Source organism: Orycteropus afer, unplaced genomic scaffold, assembly GCF_000298275.1.
Source record: "Orycteropus afer afer isolate SDZICR_OR568_19922 unplaced genomic scaffold, OryAfe1.0 scaffold00069, whole genome shotgun sequence".
Classification (NCBI taxonomy): domain Eukaryota; kingdom Metazoa; phylum Chordata; class Mammalia; order Tubulidentata; family Orycteropodidae; genus Orycteropus; species Orycteropus afer.
The window spans coordinates 1547943-1557810 of NW_006921656.1; the positions used below are offsets into that span (position 1 = coordinate 1547943).

The following is a 9868-nucleotide window of genomic DNA, read 5'->3' on the forward strand; positions in this document are numbered from 1 at the left end:
CGTCTCTGTCTGTGGGTGTGTAACTGGCCTGGGTCTCTGGGTCTGTGGGTGTGTAACTGGCCCATCTCTGCATGTGTGTAACTGGCCTGTGTGTGGGGGGGTGTGTAACTGGCCTGTCTCTGTCTGTGGGTGTGTAACTGGCCTGGGTGTCTGAGCCTGTGGGTGTGTAACTGGTCCATCTCTGCATGTGTGTAACTGACCCGTCTCTGTGGGTGTCACTGGCCCATGTCCCTGGGTCTGCAGGCCCATAACTGGCCGCGTGTGCCTGCCGTGTGTCTGCCAGGCCTCCCGGAGCAGTACTACAGCCTCACCTGGTTCCTGAGCCCCGTCCTCGGCCTCATCTTCACGCCCCTCATCGGCTCGGCGAGTGACCGATGCACGCTGAGCTGGGGCCGCCGACGGCCTTTCATCCTGGCCCTGTGCATCGGAGTCCTCTTTGGTGTCGCGCTCTTCCTCAACGGCTCGGCCATAGGTGAGTGCCCACGTGGGCACCTGCGGCGATTCGCCTGGGCCCTGGGGGCTGCGCTGTCCACAGTAGCATAGGTGCAACGTCAGGTCAGCTGGCCGGCTGCCCAGCCCCCACCGCCAGCCCCACGTGGGAAAGCCGCAGGGACCTGTTCTCAGGGAAGTGCTTCCTGGTGTGGCGGTCCGTGTCTCTGCGTATCTGACACCACGTCCTGTTTCCAGGGCTCTCCCAGGAATTATCGGAGCTCGGTCCCCCTTTTCTCAGGCTGGTATTGAAAACATCCAGGCCCGGCCAGGACTTGGCTCCTGCCTGTTGTGTTGTTTTGCTTTTTCTGTTGTTGTTTTTAACAAACCACATGTGGGAAAATCCCTTTTGCCTGGGGCGCCCGTCAAAACTGTCGACAACAAGCCGGGCTGACTGGCAGCAGCTTGTGAAGACAGGGCGCCTGTAGTGACTCAGCAATGGGGGAATGGGGGGTGAGGGGGCGGAGCCAGGATGGGGACCCAGCCCTGTGTTAGACCCAGTGCAGGGCTGTGACCTGGTGCCATCGACTGCTGGGGCGGGGGGAGTGGAGCCAGGGTGGGGACCCAGCCCTGTGTTAGACCCAGTGCAGGGCTGTGACCTGGTGCCATCGACTGCTGGGGGCGGGGGGAGTGGGGACCCAGCCCTTGGGTTAGACCCAGTGCGGGGCTGTGACCTGGTGCCATTGACTCCTGGGGCGGGGGGAGTGGAGCCAGGGTGGGGACCCAGCCCTGTGTTAGACCCAGTGCGGGGCTGTGACCTGGTGCCATCGACTCCTGGGGGCGGGGGGAGTGGGGACTCAGCCCTTGTACAGAGCAGTGGCTCAGGGCCCTGTGGGCTGAGGCACGGTGTGGCCGGGGGCGGGGCCATGCAAGAGGGGAGCCCCGGAAAGCCTTTTGGGTGCAGTGGTTGATGAGCTCCTCAGGACCTCAGAGGCCCTGGGGAGATGGGACGGGGGGTCCAGGCCAGGCGGCCGGGCACCGGCACACACGTCTTCTGTGATGTGCCTGCCCTCCTGAGCAGCCCGCTTCCCCAAGCTCTACCCTCTCCAAAGGGCAGCCTCTCCAGCCAGGCCATCCCCTAGTGCAGACGTCTCGTGGTGGCCAGTGTTGACCCTCATAGCCGCTTCACTTTGCCCCAAGAACAGGCTTCACCACCCGTTTTCACCCGAGAACGCTGAGGCTCAGAGACGACAGCATGGGCTTGTCAAGGCCCTGTCGGCCCTTTCCTTGCCTCGGTGTGCAGCCACCAAGAGGGAGCAGCCCCCAGCTCGCCAAGGCCCCCCTTTCCCAGGGCGAGTGCCCCGCCCAGCCTCACGCGGGAGGGTTCAGACTGATGGCCAGCAGAGAGCCCTGGCCTGAGGCCGGCATCTCTGCCCCAGGGCCCGTCTGGGTGCAGTGTGGTAAACTGAGGCCGTGGTCAGTGCTGACCCTGGTGGGGGTGGGCTCATCTGGGCAGGTGGCCTCAGGATCATCGCTCAGAGCCCCTGAGCATCGCGGGTGTGTGAAGAGCCTGTTGGCCTCCCTCCTCCTCAGAGCAGAGTTTCCTCGGGCCCCGGGAACACCGCCCAGAGTGAGTGTGGGGCTCGGCACGACCACATCTCAGTTCTGTTTAAAAATCCGACACACGTGCAAACCCAGAGCACTGCAAGTGCCAGAAGGTCCAAGGGCTGGGCGGCCTGCAGAGCCGTGTACAGAGCTCCTGTGAGGCAGCACACAAGGCCACCGGGCATGCGGCAGACCCTCGGCGGTGCCAGGCACACAGTGGGGAGCAGAGCACCCTGTAAGGAGCCCAGGTCAGGGGCCGCCTCACAGCTGCACAGACTGTGTGGGCAGCACGCAGCCACGGCCACGCAGACACTGACTTGCAGCTGCCTACACTCATCTCTCTGGGTGACATGACACCAAGTCGCTGCTCGCCCACGGTGGCCTGCTGCGTGACAGCCAGGACAGAAAGGGCCACTCTCCCCTTTTCAGTTAAACAATGGAAAGGCCTAGTTCTGTGAAGGTCTGAGACTGTCCTGTGACACTTTGAGGGGAGCTTGCCCTGCAGACAGCAAACTGGACAAACCATTCCCCGCTTCTCAACAGGTGTCCGGCCACAGGTGGCTCTCTGGCTGTAAAGGGAGGCGAGCGTGGCTTCCCCTTGGGTGATGCTGTGTTCTCGGGAGCCTAGCCTGACCAGGCACTGAGACCCACCTGTCCTCTGCCCTGCCAGGTCTGGCCCTCGGCGATGTCCCCAACCGGCAGCCCATCGGCATTGTCCTCACGGTGCTGGGGGTGGTGGTCCTGGACTTCAGTGCTGATGCCACGGAGGGGCCCATCCGGGCCTACCTGCTGGACGTGGTAGACAGTGAGGAGCAGGACATGGCCCTCAACATCCACGCCTTCTCTGCTGGTGAGACGCCTTCCAGCCAGCACACGCGGGGCCAGCACGGGCCGGGCCAGCCCTCCAGGCCAGCACATGCCAGACCTGCTCGGTCCTCGGCACGAGTCGGGGGTGGGAAGGCAAGCACCGCCTGGTCTTGGGGCCCTAGAGGAGGGATTTCAGAGCCACAGCATCTCCAGGCTGGGAGGTGACCCTGGCTGCCCTCTTCCACCACCAGACCCAGCAGGACCAAGTGCCTATGCGACCTGGGACAGGGAGAGGCTAGCTCACTGGTGGTAGGGGATGTGGTCACCTGTATGACCCATTAGAGGCAGTCAGGCAGTCTTCCACATCTGCCAGGAGGAGGATACCCAGTGAGCACAGATGGGAGGGTGGCGCATGCCGAGCTCACGAGGGCAGACGGGAGGTGCAGAGCGTCCTCGGTCACCCGTGTGGACGCCGAGCCTCACGAGGGGAGACGGGAGGTGCGGGGTGTCCTTGGCGACCTGTGTGGACGCCAAGCCTCAGGTCAGTTTATTTGCAGAAGTCCTGGTGGAGGAGTGTCCCACGGTCAGGCTCTGCTAGCTTCTCAGCTGTTTTCACACGTTGTTGTATTCTGCACCCAGCACATGTGTCTGTGTCCTGTCGTGGGGCTGTGATGGGAGTGGCCACCGCCCTGGGGGTGGCCTCCCAGCCCTCCCCAGCGTGCGCCCTTCCCTGAGCCCAAGCTTGCTCCCTGCAGGACATCTGCACCCAGCCTCACTCCCCCTGCTCTCCTGTTACCACAGGCCTCGGGGGCGCCATTGGCTATGTGCTGGGCGGCCTGGACTGGACCCAGACCTTCCTGGGCACCTGGCTCCGGACGCAGAACCAGGTGCTGTTTTTCTTCGCGGCCATCGTGTTCTCGGTGTCGGTGGCCCTGCACCTCTGCAGCATCGAGGAGGAGCAGTACAGCCCGCAGCAGGAGCGCGGGGCTGAGGGGGCCGAGGCCCCGCCGTGCCGCGCCAGCGTGCTGGACGGTGGCCCGCTCTTCCCGGACGAGGTGCAGTCGGAGCACGAGCTGGCCCTGGACTACCTCGACGTGGGCATCGTGCGCAGCAAGAGCGACTCGGTGCTGCACGTGCCGGACGCCACACTGGAGATGCAGCCGGAGCTGCTGTTCCTCCACGACATCGAGCCCTCCATCTTCCTGGACGCCTCCTGCCCCGGCACGCCCCACAGCACCAGCCAGGAGCTCAGCAAGGCCAGGCTGCCCCCGCTGCCCCCCTTCCTCAGGGACGGCGCCCAGGAGGACGCCGTGCTGCTCGGCACCCACATGGACGAGGCCAAGGTCCCCAATGGCAGCGGCTCCCCGCCGAGGGACAGCCTCAGTGGCTGCGCCCACGTCGACACGAAGCCCGCGGCCAGCTCCGTGCGACGGCGGCGGCATGTGTTCTGCCGGCAGGCCTCCAGTACCTTCTCCTACTATGGCAAGGTGGGCTCCCACCACTACCGGTTCCGGCGCGCCAACGCCCTGGTGCTCATTAAGTCCTCGCGCAGCATGAACGACCTGCACGACCTGCAGAAGCGCCAGCGGCAGCGGAGCCGGCACCGCAACCAGAGCGGGGCCACCACGTCCAGTGGGGACACGGAGAGCGAGGAGGGGGAGGGCGAGACCACAGTGCGCCTGCTCTGGCTGTCCATGCTGAAGATGCCCGCGGAGCTGACGCGGCTCTGCCTCTGCCACCTGCTCACCTGGTTCTCCGTCATCGCCGAGGCCGTGTTCTACACTGACTTCATGGGCCAGGTCATCTTTGAGGGCGACCCCAAGGTGAGAGCACCTGCTGGGAGTGGGCCGGGGCTCCCCGCCCGGCTGGACCCTCGGGGGCTGGGAGGACTGTGCGCCACGGTGACAGGCCTGGGACCATCATGGCCTGGCTCCACGCTTGCCTTCACAGCACCCTGAACCTGGCTGCCGTGTGCCTTGGTTCCACGTGGCACGGGCTGGGGGATGCGGGTACTGGTCTGGCCTGTGGTAGCATGGTCAGGAGCTGTCAGGCGAGTCTGGGGTGAGATCTGTCCTGTCCTGAATCTGTGCTGAGCCATTGTGACTGCCACGGGCGTTAGTGAGCAGTCTGCAGTGAGACGTGGCTTCAGCTACTATCACGGGTGCCTGACTCCCTGAACCTTGGAAGCTCTCAGCCTTGATTTATCTCCTTTATGGCTGGGCTCAGTGGGGCCACCCCCCCCCCAGGGCTTCAGCCGGGCTCACACCTGGGCAGCCTCTCCTCACACAGCTTCTCGCTTCTCCTGGTCTGGTTTAAACTGCTCTGCAGGGTACGGGGTTCCCAGAGGACCAGAGCTCTAGTTGCGAGGCCTCCCACAGTGTAGCCTAGTGAGTGGGGCACGGCTGCCGCGTGCTGTTGGTCACTTACAGCAAGGCCAGCCAGCCAGACTCAAGGGTGAGGTCCCCACCAAAGGCTGGGGGGTGGTGTGGACAGCTTCGGGAGGCGTCTTCTGTGGACACGTGTTGTTGGTCACTTACAGCAAGGCCGGCCAGCCAGACTGAAGGGTGAGGTCTCCACCAAGGCTGGGGGGTGGTGTGGACAGCTTCGGGAGGCGTCTACTGTGGACACGACGTGGGGGCCGATGAGCGTCATCAGCATGGCTGTCACCACCTCTCAGCTTGCCTCTGTTGAGATAGAAAACACCCTTTTGTGCCCAGAGGGTGCAGCATTTCCTCTCGCCTCCTCCCATCCCACCTCTGTTTCTGGGACAGGCACCCTCCAACTCGACATCCTGGCAGGCCTACAATGACGGGGTGAAGATGGGCTGCTGGGGCCTGGTCATCTACGCCACCACCGCTGCTGTCTGCTCAGGTGAGAGCCCCAGCATGCAGACGGCTGCTCCTGGACACACGTGCCCGCCTGGGTGCAGGGACGGGGGTCCTGTCCCTGGAGGGGACTGTCGGGGAGGGGGAGGTATGGGAAGGACAGGACTGAGTCGCCCTCCGGCTCTCTCTGCCCACCACTGCAGCTCTGCTTCAGAAGTACCTGGACAACTATGACCTGAGCATCAGGGTGATCTACGTGCTGGGGACTCTGGGCTTCTCCGTCGGCACGGCCGTGATGGCCATGTTCGCCAACGTCTACGTCGCCATGATCACGATCAGCACCATGGGTGTCGTCTCCATGAGCATCTCCTACTGCCCCTATGCCCTGCTGGGCCAGTACCACGAGACCAAGCAGGTGTGCGGGTGGGGCCACGAGACCAAACAGATGTGGGGGTGCACCACGGCACCGAGACCGTGCAGGTGCATGGGGCGGGTTGGGCCAGTACCAGCAGAGCAAGCAGGTGTGTGGGGCGGGGCTAGGGCCACCAGGCCAAGCAGCGGGGAGGGGAGGGGCCAGGAGACCAAGCGGGGGGGAGGGGCGGGCCCAGTACTGTGAGACCAAGCAGGTGGGCGGGGAAGGGCAGGCTGGAGCTAGGAGACCAAGCAGGTGTTCAGGCGGGGCCGGTACCATGAGACTGAGCAGTTGTGCAGGCAGGACCCTGGTGGTGTGGAGCTGGGGCTGATGTCAGGGCCCCCTGGCCACCCAGGGGCTGGTCCGTCATCCCAGCGCACCCAGCACCTGCTCAGGGGCTTCCAGGTTGTGTGTGTGGTGGGGAGGGGCGGGGAAGGGTGTTCGCGGCCAGTGCTGTGTGGTAAGACACTGTGAGCTCCACAGGGGAGTGTGTCTTTCTCAGTAAACACACTTAGAAAAGGCCAGGTAATTCTCACAGCTATTTTCTTGAACCCAGAAGACCCCAGACACTTACTCCCTCATGTGGGCTGAAGAGAAGCCCCACCGCATTGTTTCGCACTCAGTGCTCTGTCTTTGAATCGCTCTGTGTGTGACGCTTGGCCTACTCCTCTGCTCAGACCTGCTGCGCCCCAGATGCTCCCCAGTCTCTAGCCACATCTGTGGGCCCTGTAAAGGGAAGGGAAAGAGCCCCAGGAAGCCCAGGGCTTCCTTCCAACTGCTCACGGTTATTAAGGCAAAGCAGACTTTGTGACTCGATGCGTGCCAGAGTTATTTTAAAGTAAACCTGTTAGCAACATGGATAAAGACAAGCACACGCGTTAGTGGGTTTACAGGAAGGAGGGCACACTGCGAGCCCAGTCCAGAACCTTCCGGCCCTGGTGCCTCTCCCGCTTCCCTAGAGGGCGCCTGTCCTCACGTCCAGCCTGGCCGCTTACTGCACTCTGCCAGCCAGGCTTCGGGCTGGGGCTATTTAGGGTGCAGCAGTGGGTGTCTTAGGCCATCTTGTCCCACCTGGTGCACCCACGTGGGGGTAGGAGCGTGCGGGAGCGCAGTTGCTGGCACTCTGCTTGCCACTGGTCCCCCACGGTGGGTGTGAGTTTGCACACCCACGGCAGTCTGGCACACAGGTGTAGCAGCTTGTTGCAGCTGCAACGCTCCCTGTCAGCTGTTCATGTGGCCATCGGTTCGCAGGTCTCCTGGGAAGTGACCGTTGGGGCTGCCGCCCCTTTTTCAGCCAGGTTGTCAGTCACTGATCTGTAAGGATCCTTCTGGACCATGGGGGCTGGGGACCACCGGAGCTGTCTTGGTGGCTTCCCCTGCCTGGGGGTGCGTTGGGTGTACAGACCAGTGTCTCAGTGGTTACCAGGGCTGGGAGTGGGGGGCATCACTCGCCCTGCACTGAGCTGTGGTCCACGGTGATGGACAGTCGTGTTGATCAAGGGGGGGGCTGTCAGTACATTGTTCACCTGTAGAGCGTTAACTGCCAAAAGCCGTGTGACATGTTGACAATAATCACACACATGCACAAGTGGTTGCCAGGGCTGCTGCGTACAGCAGACTCTCACGGGGTCTGTTCCTTGGCCTCTGGTTCAGGGTCACGGTTCCCCACAGCCAGACGCCTCATGGGGTCATGGTTTCACGGGACGTCCCAGTTAATCAGCCTGGGACGTGTTCAGTGCCTCTGCTTTGCTCCCAGTTCGCTAGCTACTGGCTGGCCTGTCCGTCTGTTAGTGAACACACACTCACAGTTAGAATGGTTTCATTTTTATTTATTTTTGAAAGGATGCTGTTCCGTGTTTTCACGCAGCAGCTTGGGTCTCCCTTGCATGTTGGTTGGTGTCCTTCGTGGTGTGTGATGCTCACGGTGCTTCCGCCGTGCTGGTTTCCCTTGTGATTGTCACGTTCTTGGCGCATTGACGCCTACAGCGTCTCTAGGGTCCAGGCCCTCAGTTTACAGGCGACGTGTCCACTGAAGCCTGTGTTCAGTGCAGGGCAGCCGCCTCAGTGTTCATCTGGATCTTTTTTCAAAAACCAAGAGGGAGATGTGCCTCCTCCTTTGGTCCGACCCACATGGTACCCGGCTTCACCTGCAGTTGGTGCTGTTGGAAGTGTTAGGAGGAGCCCACAGCAGCCCCTCCCACAAACCCAGCCCCAGCTGGAGGCTGCCAGGGCCAGAGGCAGGAGGAACCCAGGCAGTCGTGGCTGCTGGGACGCCCCGAGGGGAAGCGAGTCCTGATCCGGGGCGTGAAGCGTGCGCTGCATTGGGTGCTGCCCCGCCGTGTGCCTCACGCTGTGTCCTCTTCTCTTCCAGTACGTCCACCACAGCCCCGGAAGCTCCAGGCGCGGCTTTGGCATGGACTGTGCCATCCTCTCCTGCCAGGTCTACATCTCCCAGATCCTAGTGGCCTCAGCCCTCGGGAGCGTGGTGGACGCCGTCAACACTGTCCGTGTCATCCCCATGGTGGCCTCTGTGGGCTCTTTCCTGGGCTTCCTGACAGCCACGTTCCTGGTGATCTATCCCGACGCGTCCGAGGAGGCCAAGGAGGAGCAGAAAGGCCTGTCAGCCCAGCCAGCCAGCGATGGCACCACGAAGCCCACAGTCCTGCAGCTCTCTCGGAAGGAGGCCCCCCAGGGCCCAGTGGAGACGGAGTCCATGGTCTGAGCGGCACTCACACACACACATTCCAGGCGGGCGGGCCGGGAGGCCGGAGGGGAGTGACACGGCAGGTAGACGCAGCCCCCAACTGAGGGCGCACGCGCAGACATAGTGGGAGCACAGCTGTAGGGTAGGTTCCAGCCACTGGGTAAAAACACCCACATGTTACTTTTCCCACAATTAAAAAAAAAAAATCATTTGAAATATTTTTTAAATTGAAAAAGAGCTTTTAATTTCAACCGTTATCTTTCATTCTGCAGGTATGTTACTCTGCATGTTTTTAAGTTACAAACCAGGTTTGCAGTGTAGACAGTAAGAGTTAGAACAGAGCCTGCGTTTCTCAGGTGACAACTGGAAACAGCGCCGGCTCCTTTGCCGTGTCGGATGGGAGCGCTCCAGATAGCGGCCGGCTGTCAGCACTGAGCGTTCCTGCCCCTCTTCCTCACACCCCTGGGTGTCTGGACGCTCGGCTCCCCCTGCGCTTTGTTGTTGGGACTGTGAACCGTTAGAAAGCGTTTTCCTGGTGATTATTCTAGGGGGAGAAAACGTTTTTGGAAGCGGTGGCTTTCTTAGAAGTACAGCATCTCTTTTGCTCCTGTAGTTTGACGGGTCATGCCATACACCAAAGTCGAGGGGAGCAGGGCCCCAGAGGCTCCCGTGGGGGGGGAAGCGGCTTCTGGCACAGGCAGAGCCCGCACCCACTGCCCGGTGCCTGGACAAGGCAGTGGCCGGCGGGTAGCATGTTCAACAAGCAGATTTGGCCGTGTGTCTGCAAGGACGCATGTGCGTGTGCAAGCACATGTGTGAGCGAGTGCACGGCTGTCCCTCTGCCTGACCACACGGGCGTCTCCAGGGAAGCCAGGCGCTGCCGCGGGGGAGGAAGGGGTCATCTTCAGTGTACTCTGATCTGCCTTCAGCCGTGTTTGGGAAACGGGAGGCCCGAGTTCCTGGCACAGCCCTGCCCTCCAGCGTCACACCACAAAGGCCTACCTCGGGCAGCAGCAGCCTGAGTCCTGCTGACCTCTCCGCGCGTCTGCTCGAAGCCGGGCTCGGGGCCTTAGTGACGGAGGGCCG

General features: G+C 62.4%; 1 protein-coding gene across 1 annotated transcript in view; it reads left to right on the plus strand.

The window, feature by feature from the left end:
• SLC45A4 (solute carrier family 45 member 4) overlaps positions 1–8800 on the plus strand; it is a 27393-nt gene extending 18593 nt beyond the window's left edge. Inside the window, exons 2-7 of the mRNA XM_007940530.1 lie at positions 284–472; positions 2705–2884; positions 3643–4664; positions 5613–5712; positions 5870–6081; positions 8450–8800. Coding sequence (XP_007938721.1) covers positions 284–472; positions 2705–2884; positions 3643–4664; positions 5613–5712; positions 5870–6081; positions 8450–8800 — 2054 coding nt within the window. The remainder of the gene's footprint in view (positions 1–283; positions 473–2704; positions 2885–3642; positions 4665–5612; positions 5713–5869; positions 6082–8449) is intronic.
• The last annotated feature ends 1068 nt before the right edge of the window (positions 8801–9868 follow it).